We start from the raw sequence: 24,380 nt of genomic DNA on the forward strand, positions 1-24,380 counted from the left end.
TACATGGAAATTTATAGATGTGGAAAGGAGAAGGTGAAGCAGTTACTAAGTTCAGGAAAAACAAAAAGTTGTGTAAGAATAGAAATACAATCACAGATACTATTCGGTTCTCCAGGAAGTGATATTTTAGGTATCTATTTAACAATGTCAACAATGACAATAACAGTGTGGAGAAGAAAGGTTATAACAAGAAATCAATAAGTAATGCCCAATATAAATTTAGAAATGGGCATATTACTTAGAAAAATGGGGAAAAATCTGTAAGTAATGGGGTGCAGGTTATTCTTTACATTGTGTTTAGAACTGATTTTTTAAAATAGACATATATTAATGCTACAAATAATTGATACTTTCACTGATCATAATTTTGTTATTCAGCAATTATAAGATAATTAAATGCTACAAATGATTTATGTTATCATGAATCATAGCTTTGTTATTCAGCAATCACAAAGTGATCCTATGAAATAAGGGTTCAGCAGCAGAAGTCAGTATAGGCACTTTTTGTGCTAATCATTGTTTTTAAAATTCAAAATACCAATACAGTCTTGTCAGTCTACATATAAAGTGAGAAGGTACTGAACTCTTCTCTCTTGTAATAGTAAATAATCCATCCCCAAATCTACCTTACTTAACAATGCAAATCAGACCTCTTGGTTGGATAAGTGTGGTAAACCACTCAAAGAAAAAAAATGTTACAAATATGCTTTGATAAACACAGAATCAGAGTCAAGTGTTCTTGACTCTCCATATTTTAGCTATTACCAGTCATCATTAATCTCTCTATAATCATGATTCTTCTAAACTGATTCAAAATTAAAACTGAATGATTACCTAAAATGAGTAATTTCTTATGACCTTGAAAGAACAGAAATAGCTTTCAATATCTTTTCCCAAGAATGTACTTTATTTAGATGCATTAGTAATAATATTTTAAAATATAGTAAGACTCAGAAAACTGGACTACACAAATACACACACACACACACACACACACACACGCAAAAACCCTGAATATAAAAAAGAGGAAAACTCTTAGAAAATATAGGTTCCTCCTACCCCAAAAACAATTATCTGAAAATTACTACTATCATTTCAGATTGTGTTTCACTTTCTGACTTTCTAGATTCACAAACGAAATCAAAACCAGAATATGAAGGCTTTATTAAAGCAGGAACACCACGAAGAACACAACTGAATAAAATGACATACTTCTAGAGGACCTGACGTACTCCCCCACACACTCTGTATTTCTAGTTTAATGGGAAATGGAAAAGAGTCACCAGTATTGTGTTCAGTTTCCAAAATTGTGCTGAGAAAAATTTATTTATTTAAAAACTCTTAGGAGTTAAAACAGTAACTATTGAGAGCTAAAGGGAAAATTCAAATAAAGTTCATATCCTCCTTTAAAATGAAAAATAGTGGGGGCACCTGGGTGGCTCAGTCGGTTAAGTGTCTGATTCTTGATTTTGGTTCAGGTCATGATCTCAGGGTGGAGAGATCAAGCCCTAAGCTGGGCTCCATACTGAGTGGGGAGTCTGCTTGAGAGTCTCTCCTTCCCTCTCTCTCTCTCTCCCTCTCTAAAATAAATACAATCTTTAAAAATAAAATCATAAAAACAGATGATAAAGTATACTATAAACAAATGTATATATATATACTTATATATTTATAAATGCATACAAAGGATATATAACAAACCATGTCAGTAAAACTAAATACCCTGATTAATTCTATATGAACACTATTTCCTGGGTACAAATAAAGCAATATATATGTAAAAATTTCTTTGTAAATTGTACCCGGTTAACAATCAATAGATATATTTAAGTTTCTTTACTACAATTTCCAAAGAAAATTTTGAAGTCTGTGGACTATTAAAGAACTATGTATTTTTATTAGTCACATGAGGGAGTAACTACTGTTTAAAACCACAATGAGAGAAACATCTTTATACATGGGACAAATAAAAAGAGAAGCTGGGTTAAAATGTAACAAAGGATGTTGTGAATTTAAATCACGTGTAAGTAAAAATAGACATGTAAAATATGTAGCTATAAAATATAAATATGTAGCTATAAAATAGCTACATACCAATACTATTTTCCTTACCTGCCAGATAGAGGGCAAACGATATAAATCTATGGTAGCGAATGAGGAACTGAAGTTGCTCTTCTCTTTGAACAAATGTAGCAAAATAATCAGCCACAGTCTCTCCATAGAAGAAGTAGTTTACACACAGTAGAAAGTACCTATAATTTAAAAACAATTCGCTTTTTAATATTTGAAGCCTTTTTTTCCCTCTCAAACTCAACAAAACTATTCCCTACATTTTGATGATGACACAAAGATAAAAAAACAAATTCAGTAGACAGGTTCAGGATATTTCAAAACACGTTTTTCTGCTTTTAGTCTTAATTTCAAAAGTATCAGTTAACAAAAATTTACAGAATATAGCTCATGCCTCTATTTAGGTAAAAATCGTTTTCTTTTTTCTTTTTATTCTTTGCTTAAGGTCAAAGTCTAATGCCAGAGACAGATAACTGGGAAATAACATAAAAAATACTACACATACACAAACACACACGTTCTTTCTCTCACAGACATACACAAAGACACACACACATACACATACACACACATCCAGTACTGTTTATAATGAAAATTCACTCCCAACTACTCACAGCTCTAAAGCTTTTTAAAAGTGGAGAACCTATGCCAAATTCCCACTGCCCTAAGGAAGATCAACTGGGAAAGCAGGAAGAGGTAATCCAACCTCACCCTTCACTGCCCTGTCCACACTGGTGTCTTTCTCTCTCTCCTCCATGCTCCAGATGGACTTCAGTGGCACAGTGATGCTTAAGAGGGAAAGCAGCAGGGGCGCCTGGGTGGTTCAGTGGGCTAAGCCTCTGCCTTCGGCTCCGGTCATGATGTCAGGGTCCTGGGATGGAGCCCCGCATCAGGCTCTCTGCTCAGCAGGGAGCCTGCTTCCCCCCCACCCTTCTCTGCCTGCCTCTCTGCCTACTTGTGATCTCTGTCTGTCAAATAAATAGACAGAATCTTAAAAAAAAAAAAAAAAAAAAAAAAAAAAAAGAGAGAGAGAGAGAGAGGTATAGCAGCCGGTAAAAATCTCTAAATCTCTAAGAGAAACTTCTTAAAACTACATAAATCACCTGTCCCTCCACTCAGCTCTGGTATGCCCTTTCCACCCAGGGAAAGGCTGAACCCATGACATTTGGTTGATGGCAGCTAGTGTGAGCCGGGGAGAAAAAAAAAAGACTGAGAAACTCTGCCTCAGAGTTCCTCTGTGCCTCATCCTTTGAAGGGCAGAGTCCCCAGTGGCTGGGAGAGCAGAGGGGAAAAAGGAGCAACTTCCTTTCTACATGTCATGGATGGAATCAGACCCCACTGTTTTCAAAGTATGTTCATTTCTTATCAGCTGCATAACCATGTTCTACTCTCCTACAACGGAAACTGTCTTTGACTCCACTGTAAGGCTATCAAGGCCTACTCTAGACCACTAGCCCAACTTTTTGCCCAGTTCCCTCAGGAGAGCCAGGAATGTCTCTCCATATGCAGCACGTGCCCCTTTAGTTCCCCATCTAGAACCCCATCTAGAAGCTGCTGGATGCAGCTTCGCCAATGCAAAACACACTTCTCTATGCAAAACTTGTCTTTATTTCAAGTGATAGTTTCTCACCTTTTCCTCTCTGTAAAGATTTCTACAATCACGGGAGCCCATCCCGACCTGACTTTTTTTTTTCCTACACTTAGAATCAATCAATCCCACCTGGTTTAGTATTTAATTATTCTCCAACTGCTTACTCTACCTAACATTTCCCATAATTTTGCCCTTCATGAAAAAACCTGTTATAAGGAAAAATTAGCTATCACCAAAACTAAGAAACTATTTTTGACCCCTTTAAACCCCAAAAGTGATACATTTGTTTTCTTAAGACACTGGCCCCTCTGGCTGATACTAATCAAATAACTATATTCAAAGGCATGGCCAGTTAGGTCAATTATGAACAACCATACTAACATGTTTCCTGGTCAAGATCTTGATAACTAAAAATTGTACCTAAAAAGTTGTAAAAAGATATAAAAAGCTTTAAATATTTTTAAGAAAACCCTTTAACTATTAAAATCACATGACTTTTTTAAAAACTAATTTTTACATGCATTTAGACCTATATAATATTTCATGGGCTGGTCATTGTCAGTGCTACTTACAAGGCTGCCTTAAATGGCCCCCTCAGAGGGTCTTACTCTTCCCTCTGACTACCCTTCATGTAGTGTATCTTGGGGCCAGGGCGTGAAGACAATATCAAACCAGGAACCAAAGGTAGTAGTCCTCTCTCTTCTCACTGCCCTGTGCAACCCTCACGGCCTACCTCCATGTAGAGGTACTCATCTTGGGCTTTCCTCCCCTTCAACAAACCACTGATCACTCAAAAACTCAAAAAACAGAACAGAAAACCAACAACTATTTTCATATTTCATCTTTGTAGAGATAATCTAAGTGTGAGGTCTCATGTCAACCAAGGCAAACTAAAGCAAAAAAGATCACACATATTTCTAACATTTTTTACAAAATGTAACTTTATTAAACTTATAATTATAAATGGTATAAAAATTTGCCCAATATAATGTTTTTTAAAGAGGATAATAGTATATATGTGAGTATATACAGATATAAAGTATCTCTACAAAGACTTAAAGATTAGATATGAAAGTAGTTGTGTTGGGATGGTAGACTTAAAGGTGATTTTCTTCTTTTCAAAATCTAATGCATTATTTTTCTCTTCCTCCAAAAATCAATCTACATGGTCAACCATGTGGTACTGACTGATCAGGATGCTTCCTTTACAAACTGTAGAAAAGAGTCACATTTTCATATCTGAAACAGTATTAAATTACTTACCAGCTTAATGTTCTAAACCATGGCAGGTCATAAGAGCGATAGACTCTATAACCTATAGTGATAATTTCATGGAAGCATTTCACTTGGATGCCTAGAACCTGAAATCAAGAGAACACATTAACACACATCACTTAGTGTTTACATTTGTGCTTCATCATTTAATATGCATTTTGTTATCAAATGTATTTTAAAAATCTTTAGCCTACCCATTTTTAATTATTCTAAATGTCGGCAGTGGAAATTGAATAGTCTATACTTTTAAGATCAAGTGATATTTTAAAGAGGTAAGCAAATCGGTGTTTTGTCCAAAAAGTGAGAGCCCCTTCCTGGGGTAGGAAGATAGCTATAGCTTAAAGTTTGAGGGATACAGTCTGGTTGGTCACCGAGTAGGCTTTATCTCTCATTACTACTTCATTTCTTGGGTTTGTCCTTCCTACAATGGATGATCTTTTTGTCCATTTTGTTTCTTGAGTTACCCCAGGAAAATGATCGTATGTGCAAGTTTGCTTATATATACTTATTTTTAGCCATACATCCTGGTATCCTTTCCAAGGATAAAGATACTGTCAGAACAAATGATTAAAACATCTTTCCCCTGCCACCCAGCAAGGTTTGGGCATGGTTTTTTCATTCTCCCAGCTGTGCCAACTCTCACATAGCCAGGTGCATATATCTCTCATCAATCCAAGTGGTGCTACATTGGCAGATCATAAAACAGCCTTCTACATTTGCAGCCACTTTAGCCAGTCACTGATTCTATACAGTTTTGTTTGCATAGTGTCCTATGTACATTCATAATAAATGGGTTAATATTTATGAATCTTTTTTTGGTGGTCTACTTTGTAGTCCTTCAAACTGTTGTATCCACCAACTAGAGTACAGGTAATCCCCGAGGATGGAGCATTGTAGTCAATGCTTGGCTTAAGTCAATTCTAACACTCAAAGAGCAAGTGGCAAGTTGAACACTTATTACCAAGAACCAAGAAATTAAAATCTTTGTGAATAAAGTAGACTATTTCAGCCTCTAGAGAGTATACCCAAGGGTTTGATTTTGTATAGCTCTAGAGCTGAGAATGGATTTTATATTTTTAAAACAAAACCCAAACATGATGTGACAGAGAAATAATGTGGTTCCTTAGCCTAAAATATTTTTACCTGCTTCTTTACCTAAAAAGCTTACCAAACTCTGCTCAAGAAAATACTTTGGTATCTCTTATTTTTTACTTTTTTTAAAGATTTTATTTATTTGATAGACAGAGACACAGTGAGAGAGGAAACACAAGCAGGGGGCATGGGAGTGGAGAAGCAGGCTCCCCGCTGAGCAGAAGCCTGATCCGGGACTCAACCCTAGGACCCCGGGACTTGACCCCAGGACCTCGGGACCATGACCTGAGCCAAAGGCAGACGTTTAACGACTGAGCCACCCACGGGCCCCTACTTTGGCATTTCTTTTAAAGCTCTCCAGCTTTCCCAAAGGCACTGGTCAGGATGTACTTAGGTTGTGTTTACATGTCCAATCATATACTTAAAGTAATTGTGTCCCCTCAGCCACATGATAAAAAAATATTAGGCCAAACTACTATAAATAGGTTTTTTAAGAAAAAGTCATTACTGTTTTGTAACATAAAAACAAGAAGAAATTCAAATGGTGCCTTTCAAATAAGCTTTGAATATAATGTCACAAGTTATTTTCTAAAATAATTACAGAATGAGGACAATGCTAGATATTAAAATAAAATGGCAAGTCCGTGCTATTTACAGAACCGAGGGCTTTTAAAATATCAGATGCACTGATGCAATTTGTTTGCTAAATGAACACATTTGCTCAAGAACAACCATTAGTACTATACATGGTGTTTTACTGTGGGGGGAGAAAACTACTTTTAATAGCACACATATATGTTTATATGATTGTCAATTACAGTTTGCAAGTAGAATCAATACAGAGCAACTGAGAAAAGAGAAAACGGGGGGTTCAAAACAACAAAGCTAAAGTCCTTAAAATATGTGTATATCTTCCAGGCTTGGTGATTACACAGAAACTCATATTCTAGGCCACCAATACCGGTAGCAATGCACACTGGTAGGACTTTGTTGGCCCAACAAATGTGTTAAGAGCCTTAAAAACAGCAACTAATATTAAAATGCCTACTCTGCTAGTTATTAAGGATTCAGAGAAACAATACGGAACATCTGTCTTCAGAGGGTTAGTCTGTCAGGGAGGACACAAGTGGTTACAACACCACATGGAAGTAGGCACATGCAGGTAAGCACGGCCAGACAGAACACCTGTGGCGGGCACTGGGGACAGGCTGCAGTCAGGACAGAGGAAAAGGATACACAGAATCACAAATACAGGAGAGCATGCTAGGAACTACAAATAGTTCAGAGCGGCTGAGACACGGGGGTGAGAAGCAGAGAGAGGAAAGCCTGGTTACAGAATCACAGCAAACAGTATGAAGGACTACACGAAGGAGTTCATCCTGATCACTAAAGGCCATGATCAGATATATGTGCTGGGAACAAGAGAGGTGGAAAGAACGGCCTCGAGAGACAGCAAGAGTAAAGACAGGAAGGCAGGCAAGATACTACAACCCTGTTGAGTGTAGAGGACACTTTACCTGGGCCACTGGCAGAGGGGGGTAGTATGAAGAGTAAGACATTGAGGAGAGAGAACTGGCTGGATTTGGTGGTTGAGAAAATTGGGGAGCTAAGGGTGACAGGGGAACATGGAATAAGAGCAGGGGAGGTTTTGGGAAAGTAGACAGATTTATGCAGAATGACTGGAGATGGAACCGAAGTGCAGATTTGGATATGCTGAGGCTGAACTATGTTATTATGGGTTATCCAAATTAAAGTGCTTATTTTCACTTTGGGAATCCATTCAAAGAAAATAATCCTGCATATGAAAAAGTTTAATGTTCTAATATGTTCAGGATAGTGTTATTCACCATAAAGAGAAACCAAAATAGAGCCTGAATGTCTGAAAATAATACAGTAGTTCATAACTTATAATGCATTCCATTCCACTGAATCCATGAATGTTTTAAACTTGACTGGGGGACAGTGCCTAGGGAGCTGTTGGTTAAAGGCTGACTCTTGGTTTCCATTCATGTTATACTTTCATTGTCGTGGGATGGAGCTCCACATTGGCTCCAAGCTGAGTGAGGAGTGTGCTTCAGATTCTCTCTTCCCCACCCTGCTCCTCCCCTTGCTCCTTGGCACACATGCATGCTCTCTTTTTTTTTTTTAAGTTTTTTTTTTTTTTTTTAGATTTTATTTATTTATTTGACAGAGATCACAAGTGGGTGGAGAGGCAGGCAGAGAGAGAGGAGGAAGCAGGCTCCCTGCTGAGCAGAAACCCTGATGCAGGCCTCGACACCAGGACACCGGAATCCATGACCTGAGCCAAAGGCAGAGGCTTTAACCCACTGAGCTACCCAGGCGCCCCCATGCTCTCTCTTTTAAAGATGTTATTTATTATGGTTTCACTTATTTGTGGAGCATAACAAATATCATGGAGGACAAGGGGTGTTAGAGAGGAGAAGGGAGTTGGGGTAAATTGGAAGGGGAGGTGAATCACGAGAGACTATGGATGCTGAAAAACAATCTGAGGGGTTTGAAGTGGCAGGGGGTTGGGAGGTTGGGGTACCAGGTGGTGGGTATTATAGAGGGCATGGATTTCATGGAGCACTGGGTGTGGTGAAAAAATAATGAATACTGTTTTTCTGAAAATAAATAAATTGAAAAAATTTAAAAAAATAATGAATACTGTTATGCTGAAAATAAATTTAAAAAATTAAAAAAATCAAAAGCTTCTGCACGGCAAAGGAAACAGTCAAGAAAACAAAGAGGCAACCCATGGAATGGGAGAAGATATTTGCAAATGACAGTACAGACAAAAGGTTGATATTCAGGACCTATAAAGAACTCCACAAACTCAACACACACAAAACAGATAATCATATCAAAAAATGGGCAGAAGATATGGACAGACACTTCTCCAATGAAGACATACAAATGGCTATCAGACACATGAAAAAAGGTTCATTATCACTAGCCTCAGGGAGATTCAAATTAAAACCACATTGAGATATCACCTTACACCAGTTAGAATGGCCAAAATTAGCAAGACAGGAAACAATATGTGTTGGAGGGGATGTGGAGAAAGGGGAACCCTCTTACACTGTTGGTGGGAATGCAAGTTGGTACAGCCTCTTTAGAGAACAGTGTGGTGATTCCTCATGAAATTAAAAATAGAGCTTCCCTATGACCCTGCCATTGCACTCCTGGGTATTTACCCCAAAGACACAGATGTCGTGAAAAGAAAGGCCATCTGTACACCAATGTTTATAGCAGTAATGGCCACAGTTACTAAACTGTGGAAAGAACCAAGATGCCCTTCGATGGACGAATGGATAAGGAAGATGTGGTTCATATACACTATGGAGTATTATGCCTCCATCAGAAAAGATGAATACCCAAGTTTTGTAGCAACATGGACGGGACTGGAAGAGCTTATGCCGAGTGAAATAAGTCAAGCAGAGAGAGTCAATTATCATATGGTTTCACTTATTTGTGGAGCATAACAAATAGCATGGAGGACATGGGGAGTTAGGAGAAGGGAGCTGGGGGAAATTGGAAGGGGAGGTGAACCATGAGAGACTATGGACTCTGAAAAACAATCTGAGGCATTTGAAGTGGTGGGGGGTGGGAGGTTGGGGGAACCAGGTATTGGGTATTATAGAAGGCATGGATTGCATGGAGTACTGGGTGTGGTACAAAAACAATTAATACTGTTATGCTGAAAATAAATAAAAAATAAATTAAAAAAAGATTTTATTTATTTATTGAGAGAGAGCGAGAGCATGAGAAGGTGGGGGAGGGGCAGAGGGAGAAGCAAACTCCCCACTGAGCAGGGAGCCTGATGTGGGGCTTGATTCCCAGGACCCGAGATCATGACCTGAAACAAAGGCAAATGCTTAAATGACTGAGCTGCCCAGGTGCCCCTAAAAAAAAAAAAATTCTTTTAAAATTAAACTGATGGTTGTAAAGATGGTGGAAAAACACAAAACACTGATATAATATTTAGTTTAAAGAGCAGGATACAAAAGTCTAATCACTTTGAATTACAACTATAATATTTAAAACATAAAAAAGAGATAAAAAATATATCAAATAGCAGTATTAATTGGGTGTTGGTAGTTGATGATAGGGTTAGGGGTGATCTTCAAAAAATTATCAATTTCCCAAAGTAATTTTAACACTCTTGTATAACTCAGCATGTGAAAAAATAAACTATTTAAAACTAAATTATATAATGGGAATTAAAACTTATAGGAGTTTCTAAGAAAATGAGGGAGGAACCTCTTATACTATCTGTCTTTAAATCAAAATCTATTTTAGTACCTCCATCACTTAGAAAGTATGACTGCAAGCCATGAATGTAACAACTAAAAAAGTTTTTTTTTTTAAGATTTTTATTTATTTATTGAGAGAGAACTAGTGAGAGAGAGCATGAGCGAGGAGAAATCAAAGGGAGAAGCAGACTCCCCATGGAGCTGGGAGCCCAATGAGGGACTCGATCCCAGGACTCCGAGATCATGACCTGAGCCGAAGGCAGTCGTCCAACCAACTGAGCCACCCAGGTGTCCCAAAAAAGTATTTTTAAGTAAAAGGCTGAACATCTTATTATTTATCTTATGCTAAAGAACATCTTATTATTCATTACTCCTATTAGGAGTTCCATCTTAAAGTAGTAGCTATCATTTCCTAGAAATAAGTTTTCTGTGTTTTTTTTAAAGATTTTATTTATTTGTTCAAGGGAGAGAGAGAGAGAGCACGTGCGAACATGGGAGCAGGAGAAGCAGATACCCCGCGGAGCACGAAGCCCGATGTGGGACTTGATTTTGACCTGAGCTGAAGGCAGTCGCTTAACCAACTGAGCCACCCAGGCACCCTAGAAATAACTTTTATTTTAAATTTCTTTTCAGCATAACAGTATTCATTGTTTTTGCACCAAACCCAGTACTCCATGCAATCCGTGCCCTCTATAATACCCACCACCTGGTTCCCCCAACCTCCCACCCCCCCGCCCTTCAAAACCTTCAGATTGTTTTTCAGAGTCCATAGTCTCTCCTGGTTCACCTCCCCTTCCAATTTCCCTCCACTCCCTTCTCCTCTCCATCTCCCCTTGTCCTGCATGCTATTTGTTATGCTCCACAAATAAGTGAAACCATGATAATTGACTCTCTCTGCTTGTCTTATTTCACTCAGTATAATCTCTTCCAGTCCCGTCCATGTTTCTACAAAAGTTGGGTATTCATCCTTTCATAGTGTATATGGACCACATCTTCCTTATCCATTCGTCCATTGAAGGGCATCTTGGTTCTTTCCACAGTTTGGCATCCGTGGCCATTGCTGCTATAAACATTGGGGTACAGATGGCCTTTCTTTTCACTACATCTGTATCTTTGGGGTAAATACCCAGTAGTGCAATTGCAGTGTCATAGGGAAGCTCTATTTTTAATTTCTTGAGGAATTTCCAAACTGTGATCCCCAATACTTTCAATGGCTCCCCAGTGCTTTACAGATAAATCCCAAACTTCTTCACATAGTATTGCAGGGCCCTCCAGAATCTGCTCCCCAATTAGTTCTCCAAGTTCAAAGCCCCTGTGTTCCAGGAAAAGGGCATTGTTCACCTTTCCCTGACTCATCTAGCCATTCAGACCTTTGCTCACAGTGCTCACTCCACCCTGATCTACCTCAGGTCAGCTGAAAGGTCCCGTACTCCACAAAGCCTTACAGAGCTGTCTGCTATCACTCATCCCTCATCCCCTGACCTGCCACTCAGCACACAGCACTGAAAAGTGCTCTGCACACACTCACTCCTGAAAGGCCCAAATTCTGAGGCCAGTGGTGGCTGCCAGCACTCATTGCCCTCCGTGGGTTTACCCTGAGAGGACTAGGAGTGGGCTCTCCCCGGGAGTCACACCTGGACAATGGTCATACTGGCCTATCTGGCTTTTAGGCTCAACATCTTCTGCCCTCACATTAAAGTGTCCTATCCATTCTCCATTGTTTCTTTGTAAGAAAAATTTCTCTGTGATGTCAACAACAGAATAGAGAGAGTGATTGCTTACTCACCGCTGTTACCTTGAGATCCCCAAGGAAGTACAAAATTAATGAGGGGACAAAAAGAAAGTGAAAGGGCTTTATGGTACTAATAAGAGCTGCTTTAAGTGCTTTTAGGAGTTGATGGGATTTTTCCCCACTCACTTCTAATTTCACTTCAGAACTTATTTATTCTTTTATAGACTGAAAGGAAAACCACATTGTACTGCCCACGTTTATGACTATGGACAGGACTGAGCACAGAAGGGAGCAGACAGGTCAGAGAGATAGGCATCTACGTGGGCGAGAGCAGCCCGAGAGCAGGGCAGTGGGTGCAACACAGGCTAAACTAGTGGAGAACCCATGATGAAAAAGAAACAGCAGAAAAGAAGAACACATGCATCTGGGGGAGAGCAGACTCTCCCTCTGCCCTGCTGAACACGCCAGCACCCAGACATGCTGGATGAACCTGGTGAACAAGCACCTTTCTCCTTCTCACTCCCACCACTTTGGGCTTCAGATGCTTCATGCTTCTTTGGATATCGAGGCTTTTATAGATGCAAGTCCTCTGCTGTGACACCCTGCCCCCAAGCTCCCCTCTCACCTCACCTGCTCAAGCCTCAAAGTGCAGCACGCATGCAGGACAGAACACCTTTGGAAAACTTCCTGGCTCCCCCCTTGCTCTCACAGCATCTTCTTCTTTTTCTTCTTTTTTTCAAATGCTTATTGCAGTTTGTAACTATAGTTCTGATCCATTCTTAAAAGTGTAGACAGCAAACTCCCTGAGGGGAGAGACGAGTGTGCTTTTCTCAGCACCCCATATCATACCCCAGAATTAGGGCAATGGCTGGCACATAGCAGGCACTCTGGAAGCATGTGCTAAATGAATGATTTAAAAGCTTAAAATATCTGTTTGGCAGCAGGACTTGTTAGAGTCCCCATACACAACAAAATCCCAAGTGCCCAGAATGGCTTCTGCTTGCCTCTCCAGTCTTATCCCTAGGTACCTCCAATGCACAGCTTGCAAATCCGCCAACAAACCACATTCTCTCATTACCCCCATGTCTTGTTTCTGATGTCCCCACCTTGGAATGCCCTCTTCCTTCTTCAGGACTCAACGTTGGCATCCCCTCTTCTGGAAGTCCTCCTTGTTCTATATCAGGCTGATTAGATACTTCTTTTCCTGTGCTCAACCAACACGTTCTATGACAGCACTCACCCACTTATTTACTATACTATTCATTCATATGGTTACTTCTATGTCTCTGCCATTAGATTGAGTTCTTTGAAGTGAGGGATGTGGCTAAGAGTCTTACACGATAAAGTGATGTGTGTGTGAACTCATTAGCAGCATCTAATGCTGGCAAAATGTATTTATTATGCATACTTGGTCTCTGCTGAGTGAACACACTGAATGGGTACTTTGCAAACAGAAAAAAATTGGTCCAACTCATTTCATGAACTAGAAGATGCTTAAAAGAATGACATTCACTGTTACCAAACCTCGAACTACCTTCTTTTTTATGACAGGCTCAAATTACTTCAATCATATCTGTGCTGAAAAACAAAGCAAGAGATACTCAGGGAAATGTGAAACACTTACCAGAAGCATCAGCATAAATGATCCCATATAGATGATCAGGAAAAACAATGAAATCATAGTTAGAGTAAGAATTCCACGAATCCACCAGTTTTTCCACCTACAAAGAAAATGTTTATAAAGTTAGTATTTAATGTATTCTTTCTTACAGCTTTTTGTGTGGCTTTAGCATTACCAGACTTATATGGATTTTCCCTAATTCTACTTTAAGAAACCCTTACTTCACCTTATATAATAACCACAAAAACAAAAATTGAACAAACAGCATTTGTTCCCTTACTCAAGAGCTAAATTAAGTGTAAAAATTATGTTAGCCAAAGAAAGAAACGAATTTTCATTTGGTGTGATTAATCACTAGGGTGACTGATGAATCACTAGGCTAGGCAGTGAGATGGTCAATGTAGATATGTGCACATCCCACCAGGGCATTCAGAACGGAAGAAGGCAGGTGCAAAAGTCCTCCGAAAAGATGCACTATCCTTTAGGGTAGTAGGAAAAAAACAATAATGATTTTATTAATAATAAAATTTTATTAATAATAAAATCATTAAGGTGGTTTAAACAGAGAACACAGACTTCTAATGAGAAAAATTAAAGAAAGGTTAATGCAGAAGTGAAACTGCAGAACACAGCGATTTCAATGAAATGAAAAAGACACAAGAAAGTCAGTCACTGAGGTCAAGACCAGACTGATGGCTACTTCCTTCTAGGGCTCAGAGTGTGCTGCTGGCTTGTCTCACTTAGGGACAAAGGCCTTAAGTATGAGAAACAGTGTTTCTTCACCCTTGGGCCTTCGCTTGTTCCTTAGAGGGGAACTTCTCTGTTGTATGCCCTGCCAGGCTGAGACTGATCTCCCTTGGTCCCCTGGCTGCCAGGAAGGGCCGGGGTTTTGCCCAGTGTCCCTCTCTCCACACCCAGGAGACTCACCCTTTATTCCCAGCATACTTTACAAATGTCACTCTTTCTGTGGCCATGTCAGGAAAAAATGTCAGCAGCTACAGTGTCAAACTGAAAGGATGCTAATAATACCTATATATGGATGATATTTCTGAATCTAAAATTTCTTCCCCTTGGTTTTATGCATTCTACACTGAACTCACAGTAAAGTTTTTCTTTAAGACCTCTCTGATTTCTATTAATTCAAATGACAGCATTGAAATTATGTTACAAGAAATCTGGGTTCATCTTAACATATAGTAACACACACACACACACACACACACACACACTATACACTGTGTTCTAAGCACATGCCTTCATTCTCCTGTCTGCAAAAAGAAATATTTGCTGACTTCATCCATTTATCAAATATTGATTACACTCCCTGCTTTCAACCACTCTCCTATACAGTCTAGATATTTCTTAAATATCCCTTTTATGATGTCATTTTTGCATTCAAGATCTAAAATGCCAACAACAGTTAAGTCGAAACGCTTTCATCTAGCTTCCCAGGTTTTTCAAGAGGTGGTCAAATTGTATTTACCCGACTTTATTTCCCTCTACTGTGTAACAAACTATGTAGACTCATAAATTTCTCACGAGACCGTAAGTTTTAGGACTGAACTGAAGTGAGAGGAGAGTCAAAAAATGCTATCTCTGAAAGGTTCCATTTAGTTTTATAGACATAACTCTTTGTGTATTAATGAATAGACTGGGAACTGGGCTAGATCACAGAGTTAGTCAGAGGTAAATAAAGGACCAAAAGCCAGTCTCCTGATAATAATCCTTCCCTGTCTGCATGAAACCCAGAAGCATATTTAGCTCTCCTTTAAAACTGATCCTCAGACTCGGAATTGTTCAGAACCTACAGAAGAGGACACTACGTAAGTGTCAGAAATCAGTGCCCAGGCGGATGTTGCCAAGGTCCATGTGTACCTTTGTTAGAGGCCTGGCTTTGAACTTCAGAGGATGGTAGCTGCTGAGAACCAGAGATCTTAAACAGAAAACCTACTTTCTTCATATCATCCAAAAATCCTATGGTACTGAAAGCCTGAGCCCTCAAGGAACATATCCTATCTGGTTATCTTTTATATGGCTTTTCCCCCCTCCCAGGAAAATTCCTCTCCCCCAACAAGGGTTAAAGACTTAATTCCCTTAATTATTCTAATGGATTCCCCAAATCTCCTATGAATACCTAATACAAATTTAAGCACATAAAAGAACCTAAACATAACATATATATCCACTGACGCAGCAACTGAAAGTCATCTTTTAAGAAAAAACCACTAAATTCAGAACAGAGCATGATATGGGGGATAAAAAACACTGTGACTAAAAACCAGAGGATGGCCTGATTCTGAATTCAAAGTTCTTGATTTCTTTTGCCATGCTATCATGATCACATAATAAAAGTCTTAATTTTGAGTCCAAGTCAACACCTCATGATTGCTTTGAGAAAAGGAACTCAGAATCAGTAAAGGAGAACTACATTCAAGTCTCATGTCTCCAGGACCAATGTGAGTAAGAAATGAGATTTCTAAAAAGCATATAATAAAGCAGTAGCCTTAAAAGTGATTATCCAAAGTGGTCATACACTTATTGCTCAAATTGTTCATGAGATGTACCATGTTGTACTGCTACTACAAACATCAAGTGGTTTTTATTTCAAAAGTAATGACAAGGTTTTTAAAAAAAAAAATTATCTTCCTAGTGGCACAAACATCATGAGTCAAGAATTTGGGTTGGCAAGACAGTTCACCTGAGCCAAGAACTGGTATACAGAGATACTCGTCAAGAATGAACAAGAATTTTATGGACCATCTGGCAAAGAGAAGTTTTGAGAAAATCCATCTATCAGCCTTTGGAGGAATTGGACAGGAAGTGTGTAAACTCCTGAGAAAAGGAAAATGCATGATACAGTATAAGAGCACTGAGTATGAGGCTATGTCTGGTTATCTCCTTGGCTTCTCAACCTGTGTTAATAACATTTTGAGCCAGAGAATTCTTTGTCACGAAGAACTGTTCTGTGTACTGTAGGATGGTCAATATCTTCACTGGTCTCTCCCCACTGCATGCCAGCCGCACTATCTCTCTTGACCACCTACAATGTCTCAAATGCCACATGTCCACTGGTGCAGTCTGGGGGGGGGGCTCAGGGCATTGTCCCTGGATGAGAACTACTAACCTAGACCGATAGCTGAAGAAGAGCTTCACTAACAGACAGAACCAGACTTAACTGGTTAATGACTATTCATTCCCATAGACCCACACACAAAGATCACAAACCAGACTGGGACAATTTTCCAAATAACTGAAAACCTTCAGGCCCCTTCCAATTTCAATAACTTACGCTCTATTTGAATTATATATTAAAGACTTAAAAATGAGCATAAATCTTAGCTACAAAGAAAAATGTTTAATACATTTATTATTTAGTTGTTTTTAATCATGAAAATTTGGAAACCAGCTAAATGCCCAGCAAAAACCATTTAGTTGAGTAAACTGAACTATGGTCATAAAAGGAACATACCATGGAGTCATTAAAAATATTTAAGTATATTTAATGATGTTGTTCCTAAAACCACAGAATGAAAATGTAAATAGAAAGGTAGGAAACAGTACAATGTTATTTTTTATATTATACACCCCCCCCCACATAATTATACACAAAACACAAGGAAAAAAGTTTCAAACAGTAGCTACCAGAATACTATAAATATCAATGTTTCGGGGGAAGGATTACAGGAGTTCCCCCTCCCCATTCATGTACTTTTTAAATGTAATTAGTATTTTAATCCCATACATCTACAACTTCTAAATCTTTGGAAGACAGACCATTTTGGGTATTAGTTTAAAGAGAGCCTAGGATTTTGAAACATTCATGTAGCCCTTAGGGCAAAATTTGAGAAGACTGAAACTGGTTATATTGGTTATATTATTATTTATTCTTCATTTTTAAAAACCAATTCTTTTATAAACAGAGCACAGTACTTAGGGTCACAATGTGGTTCTATCACTTACTAAATGCATGACCCCTGATACAGAACATTTCTGCGCCTCAATGTCCTCATTTGTAAAACAGGCTTATATAATTGAACCTGTGCTACAGGGTTGCTGTGAGAACAGTCAACACATGTGAAGCATCTGGAGTAGAGCCCAGCACACAGCATATGCTCAATAAATATCAGCTGCTATGATTTGCTATTGTTCCTTTACCCTGGGGGGGAACCTCATTATTAGGGAAAATCTACTATAAATAACACACAGGAATCCAGCATCATTCTTATGTAACATTAATATAAAAAAATTTCAGACCTGAGATAGACCTGGTAAGATTTTAAAGCAAACGTACACCTGTGAATGAGGTCAGAAAAACTGAGATCAAGACCTATTAAAATAATAATCATGTTTTTGGTAATGAACAGCAAAAAGTTGTTCTATTAGTTAAAAAATATGAAAACTTCTGTTTGAACCAATTTATTCTAATATGGTTATCTGCTAGGAATTAAAAACATAAAAACTTACATTACATTTATTAGATATGACTAACCAGTGTTTTTTGTTATGACCTATGGGGTAGTAAAATCAACTTAGTAAGTCACATCCAGCATTTTTGTTTAGTAATATAGAATATCAAACAAAAGAAATCAGAGGGTATCGTGCATAGTAATACAAGAACTGCTTCATAATATTTTTGCAACAGTTAAAATACACATTTGTGTGTCTCTTGGGACATGGTGTAAAATGTATCTCCTACTGTGTGTCATAGTCAAAAAAGTTGGAAAAACACTGTTCTATACCAACATTTAAGATTTCACACATTGATCTGGATAAAAGCTTGTATTTATTTTGCTTTTATAAATTTCATAGCTCATATTAGTGAAGCATACAATGGAGGGCAATATAAGAGTAGCTCAAATTTGGTGGTGGCCAAACATTCAAAACCAAAGCTGGTAAATAAAGGGCTGCAGAGTTTTGGCTGATAATTTTAAACTTAGTTAAAAGAAAAAAATGACCTATTTCTATCTGGCATTTGAAAAACAGCGAACAGAGAAGGAGTTTTCTTTATTAGATGTTCCGATACCAGAAAAGGTAACCTGATGTGGTGAATGGATCACTCACTGGAGAAATGTGACAAATTAGGGCAAGAATCCCAGGTCTGCATCATCCTAGCTCTGTAACCTTCCTCAGTTAACCTCTCAGATTCGGTTTTTTCATACCTCACAAGACTGTAAGGACTAAAGGAAAGAAGGTACATCAAGCATTGAGTACCATGCCTCACATATGGTGAAAAAGTATAAGCCTTCCTTTCACAGCTTCAAAACTTAGAAAAAGTGAGATTTATGACATCAACCAGCATAACTTCACAACTCCTCTTGAGTACCCATTACAGTCATCTTCCTCCCATCATACCTTGAAGATAAACCAGATAGAGCTTTCTTGAGGATCTCAGGGGTTCTATCTGAAGATAGTGGAATTTCAGGAATATCAGAATCTGTTCTGGAATCCAAGTCTCCATATCTGTCATCAATATCTGTTTCCTAAAATTAAAGAAAAAGGAAAATCACTTTGCAAAATTGAAAAAGAAAAAAGGACATGCCTGTCAATACAAGGTTTATTGCTCAGTGTGTCAAACCTCAGTTATGTAACTTGAAACAAAGAAACAACTATTAACTTATCTTGAATAACCAAGCACTGTTTTACTTCCCTGTTAGGAAAGTTTGATGATATTTGCTAAAATTTATCAATATAAAGGATTAGTTTAAACAAAAGATACAAAAAGAAACTTCTTACAGTATCTAAATCAGAAATTTATCAACAAGAATCAAATGTTTGTTGTTTTGCTACTTAATGGGGAGAACATGGGGTTAATTCCATGTAAATTCTGACCAACTGTGCACAATCCCTTTTTTATCTGATTACAATCAAAGCATCAACAAAAGCAGATTCTTACACTGGCACAGCATTATATACATATGTATATATGTACTTCCACTTCCCTCATTCTTATTAGATCCTACAGAGACAATCTCAGTGAAGCATGTCAAACAGATATTATCATCTCTGTTTTACTGATAAGTAATTAGGATCAAAAGCATTTGCTTTGATGGTAGTATTTTTCACCATAAAGTGAGTTAAAGCCCAAACTGCCTTCTAGAGTACATGCACAGGAGCTGTGTGTGTATACTGGGGCCTTTAGACAAAGTGGTCACTGTGGAATTTCCAGGTATAGAGTGGCCAAGGAATTTTAAGAACACAGCTGCCTGGGGCCCTTGGGGTGGCTCCATTGGTAAGTGTCTACCTTTGGCTCAGGTCGTGATCTCAGGTTCTTCTTCAGTGGGGAGCCTGCTTCTCCCTCTCCCTCTGCCTGCCACTCCCCCTGCTTGTGCTCTCTGTCAAATAAATAAAATCTTAGGAAAAAACAAAACAAAAACAAAAACGAAACAGAGCTGCGTGATGTTGTTTGTTCTGCCATAATGTGTCTCTACTCCTATGTCTTTCCCTCTCCTAAACTCACCACCCACCAAGCAACCTTGAGTAAAGAGTGCTATACATACGTGTGCTTTGGGAGAGTGGTTTAGAGATGAGTAAACTGAAGCAAATGGGGCTGAACTGGGGAGGATGAAAATACAGGTGAATACAAGTAGAAGGAGCACTGAGCAGAACACTGGGCCACAAGTGATCCTAGGAATGAGAGTGCCTAGGAATTCAGAGTGTTCAGGAATTTCAAACCCAGCTCCGTCCCTATGGGCAACAAAATTTTGGGAAATCTCATTAGCCTTTTACCTGTTTCTTCAACCATAAAATAAAAGCATTTAATATAATGCTGAGACCTAAGTCAAAGCAGTAGTAAGCTATGATTATGATTGAAACAAGTCTTCCAATTCCTCATTAAATAGCTCACCAAATAAAATTTTAGCCATGGGGGAGTATTTTCAGTTTTCATAAAGCAGTAATAAACTTTCATTGACTAACTATAAGTTTCTTATTAAACAATTATTAATTTAAATGTGTCATTATACCAAATATGACAAATGAAATGGATATGCCGAATTCCCACTGTGACAGAGTAATCTGTCCCCAAAGCAGCTTAAACAGAGAGAGATGCTGAAAATCTCAGAGCACCTGCTGTCAGTCTGACTTGCCAGCATGTCTCTGACATCCAGAACAATGGAACACATGACTCCCCCACCTTTTCTCTGCTACTCTTCTTTATCCTTCAGTAACCCGGTGTTACTGGCATGGTGTGAGCAGTAGTAGAGACGGTGACTAATGGACGCGGTTCCCTAAGGCAACGTCACCATGTCGCCCAAAGAGTATGACTAGGAACCACAAGTTGCTGGCACTAATTTCACTTCTACTCTATTAGTGTGATGAAACACAAATTACTTAACCCTTTGGTTAAGAAACTCAGCCTTTGGTTTCCCCATAAAACAAAAGCATTGCACTGGAACTCAAACTGCACTTCTCCAAATACTAAAGATCTCAGCAAGACACTTGAAATTCTACTTGGCAATAATGGTACATGCCACAACCCCCCCTCGCATGCACACATTCTCCAAATAGCTGATCTGCTTTCATTTTTATTATTTAAACTTCTGATTTCTATTTTACATACCTTAGAGAAACACAAAATGAAACACTTAAGATTTAACTAGGCTTCTCCAATTCCATTCTAGTAACTAATGAATAAAAGATAATTCTGAAATAATGACATTTTACAGCAACGTTACTCAATACTGCAGTGAACAGCAGAGACTCTCAGATTTCTCTGTTTCTGGTGTGGATCCTCTGTTACAAAGACACCAAAACTGGCAAGGAAAATGAGTGTGATTGGAGATCCCAGGAAAGAAGGAACTAGTACTACAATGACCAACTAGAGCCATGAAACAGAACATAAAACATTTAAGAACACCAAATTAGGTGTTCCCTAGGGGCTTCTTCTCAAGCCTGTAATATAAATATGACAATCCTCCACTTTTCCCCTTATGCCCTGTTTTCTTCCAGCCCTACACCAGGTGATTCCATGGTAGCTTGCCTCTTCATCTCTCTGTGAACTCAGTTAATTCCCAATAGACCTGCATCTCTAGCTTCCATTTCCCGGTGTGTGGGTGTTCCATGAACATCACCTGAAATCCAACATAAGCAAACCAACCTATCGTTTCCACACCAAACCTGCTGCCCATTCTGTATCCCCTACTCAGGTGAAAACACCACCACCAAAACAGTTCAACAATTAACTCAGGTTTGAAACTTGGCTATCAACTTAACACCTGCAATTCCTTGTACCAAAACTCATTCAGTTGGGCCCAAGCCTATCATTCATCTTTCCCCTCCCTCTCCATCCTCACCCACTGTTCTACCCTTGCTGAGCATCACCCTCTCTCACACAGCTCATCCCCCTGCCCTCTCTAATCCATTCCTTTTAGGGATGTACTTATTTGAGAGAGAGAGAGAGAGAGAGAACATTTGCACAGGCAGGGGCAAGGGCAGAGGGACAGGGGGAATCTCTCTCTCTCTCTTTTTTAAGATGTTATCTATTTGAAAGAGAGAGGGAGAGTAAGCATGAGAGAGAGTGAGAGAGAGAGAGAAAAAACCAGCAGGAGGAGAGGTGGCGGGAGAAGCAGGCTCCCTACTGAGAAGGGAGCCCGATGTGGAATTTCATCCCAGGAGCCCATCATGACCTGAGCCGAAGGCAGCTGCTTAACCAACTGAGCCACCCAGGCACCCTGGGAGGGACAATGTCAAGCAGACTCCTTGCAGAGCACGGAGCTCAGTCCTATGACCCTGAAATCACGACCTGAGCTGAAAGTAAGTGTCGGATGCTTAATCAATTGAGCCACCCAGGCATCCCTCTAATTCATTTTCAACATAAAAAGCGTCTTTATTAATTGCAAATCTGATTTACCACTTCACCGCCTACCAAAATTACCAGGATAAAGTCAAACTACTTAGCATTGTTTTTCACATGGGACCCTGCTCTTCCAGCCACTGTTTGATGACTCCCCAGTTTTCACACATAGTGCCATCCTCTCCTGAATCCACATGTTTCTTCTATGTACAAAGTACAACTTTACACTTTCTCTCTTGGTCTCATCCCAGCTCCAATCTTCTCTTCCCCATTTCTCAAACCTAGCTACTGCCCATCCATCCTCTGACCTCAGCTTCAAGGTCATCTCCTTTGGAAATGTCTTCCCTCTTCCCTGACCCCCAGCTCCAGGTTGGCTGTTCTTCAACTGTGTTCCCACAATCCCCCTAATTCTTACCTATTAGTTTATTAAAGTTATTTGTTTGGTTATCTTCATTTTCCAGGAGTCCATAGGCTTTGTGAGAAGAAAAAAATACATTCACTGGCCGCCCTCTTAAATCCCAAGAGGCCAGCAGAGGAACTTGTCCTCATGGCTGACATAATAAGAAGTTCTCATCTGTTCTTGCTAGCTAAGTCTTGGTCAAGTTACCTCATGTGGGACCTCAGATGCACTTATTTATGTAAATGAAGGATTCTGACCACAAAGGACTACTATTTTCCAAATATTAAATTTTAATGAAAATATGTCTAGGAAATGACAGCTGAAAGTTGAAGAAATCAATTTCTTTATTACCCTGTAAATTTAATTTCTATAGTGCAAGTAAACTTAGAAAATAAGAGCAAAACACTTTAAAAACATTGATTTAAGTCGTTGATAAATTTTTGGCTTGTTCTGATTTCCCCCAATGACACCCAATTTCATTATACATTAAAATCATACATCTTACATTTTCATTCATATGGGTGTTAAGTTCCAAATCAGAAGTAAAGATCCCTGAAGGCAAAATCCATGGGATAATACAAAAAAACTTAGAAATCTGAGAAGTTCTATTCAAAGGTAAAATATTACTAATACCACAAATTTGCATTCTCTCTGAAATCCTAATTAGTGCTGGGCCCTCCATCAGGCTAAGGGCTAAGAGAAATAATGCTTTTAGCTCTTCTTGCCTTTTGGAAGGAAGAACGATTTACATGCACTAAGGGTGATTAAATCTGCCCTTGGATATTTTCTGCAATGTGTGAACCATGACTGGATCTTGGTTTGAAGGGAAAGGGCAGAGGAAAAGGGGAATCTCAAATACACACTTGGCAGCAAATATGAAAATATGAATATGAACTGCAAATAAGAAAGTTAATTTTTTTAGATAATGATAATAGTATTGTGGTTACAAAGGAGACTGTCTTTAGGAGATGCATGATTTAATACTAGAAGTGAAGAGTGACAAGGTCTTCAACATACTTTCAAATAGGTCATTAACTAAATACTAGCATATGCATATATGGGAAGATAAAGCAAATCTGGCAAAATCTTAACAATTGTTTAGTCTAAGTGCTGAGTGTACAGATAATCACCATACTAGTCTTTTAACTTTTCTAGAGTAGAAACTTTTATAATAAAAAGCTAGGAAGGGGCACCCGGGTGGCTCAGTGGGTTAAAGCCTCTGCCTTCTGCTCGGGTCACGATCCCGGGGTCCTGGGATTGAGCCCAGCATTGGGCTCTCTGCTTGGCAGGAAGCCTGCTTCCCCCTTGCTGTTTCTGCCTGCCTCTCTGCCTACTTGAGATCTCTGTGTCAAATAAATAAATAAAATCTTTAAAAATTTTTTTAAAAAGCTAGGAAAAAATTCAAAACTTAAAAATACACTGTTTGGAGATACAAATATGTTGTGAACCTATCAAGAGAAGGAAATACTGAATATAAAGTTCAAGCCATAATTACCTAGGTGCCTAAGAATTGTACCAATTCTATATTTATTAATAACAATATATATTATTA

General features: G+C 38.7%; 1 protein-coding gene across 4 annotated transcripts in view; it reads right to left on the reverse strand.

Moving 5' to 3' along the window:
• CDS1 (CDP-diacylglycerol synthase 1) overlaps positions 1 to 24,380 on the reverse strand; it is a 66,716-nt gene that overhangs the window by 33,183 nt on the left and 9,153 nt on the right. For 2 of the 4 annotated variants that reach the window (XM_045079414.1, XM_045079413.1), the window contains exons 3-7: positions 20,135 to 20,321; positions 18,990 to 19,117; positions 13,641 to 13,737; positions 4,925 to 5,022; positions 2,113 to 2,252 (exon numbers count right to left, since the gene is read on the reverse strand). In XM_045079414.1, the coding sequence (XP_044935349.1) occupies positions 2,113 to 2,252; positions 4,925 to 5,022; positions 13,641 to 13,737; positions 18,990 to 19,117; positions 20,135 to 20,321 (650 nt within the window). The remainder of the gene's footprint in view (positions 1 to 2,112; positions 2,253 to 4,924; positions 5,023 to 13,640; positions 13,738 to 18,989; positions 19,118 to 20,134; positions 20,322 to 24,380) is intronic. The other 2 variants (XM_004779362.3, XM_045079415.1) reach the window with 1 other exon arrangement.

Source organism: Mustela putorius, unplaced genomic scaffold (assembly GCF_011764305.1).
Source record: "Mustela putorius furo isolate JIRA1106 unplaced genomic scaffold, ASM1176430v1.1 tig00000382_pilon_pilon_pilon, whole genome shotgun sequence".
NCBI classification, from domain to species: domain Eukaryota; kingdom Metazoa; phylum Chordata; class Mammalia; order Carnivora; family Mustelidae; genus Mustela; species Mustela putorius.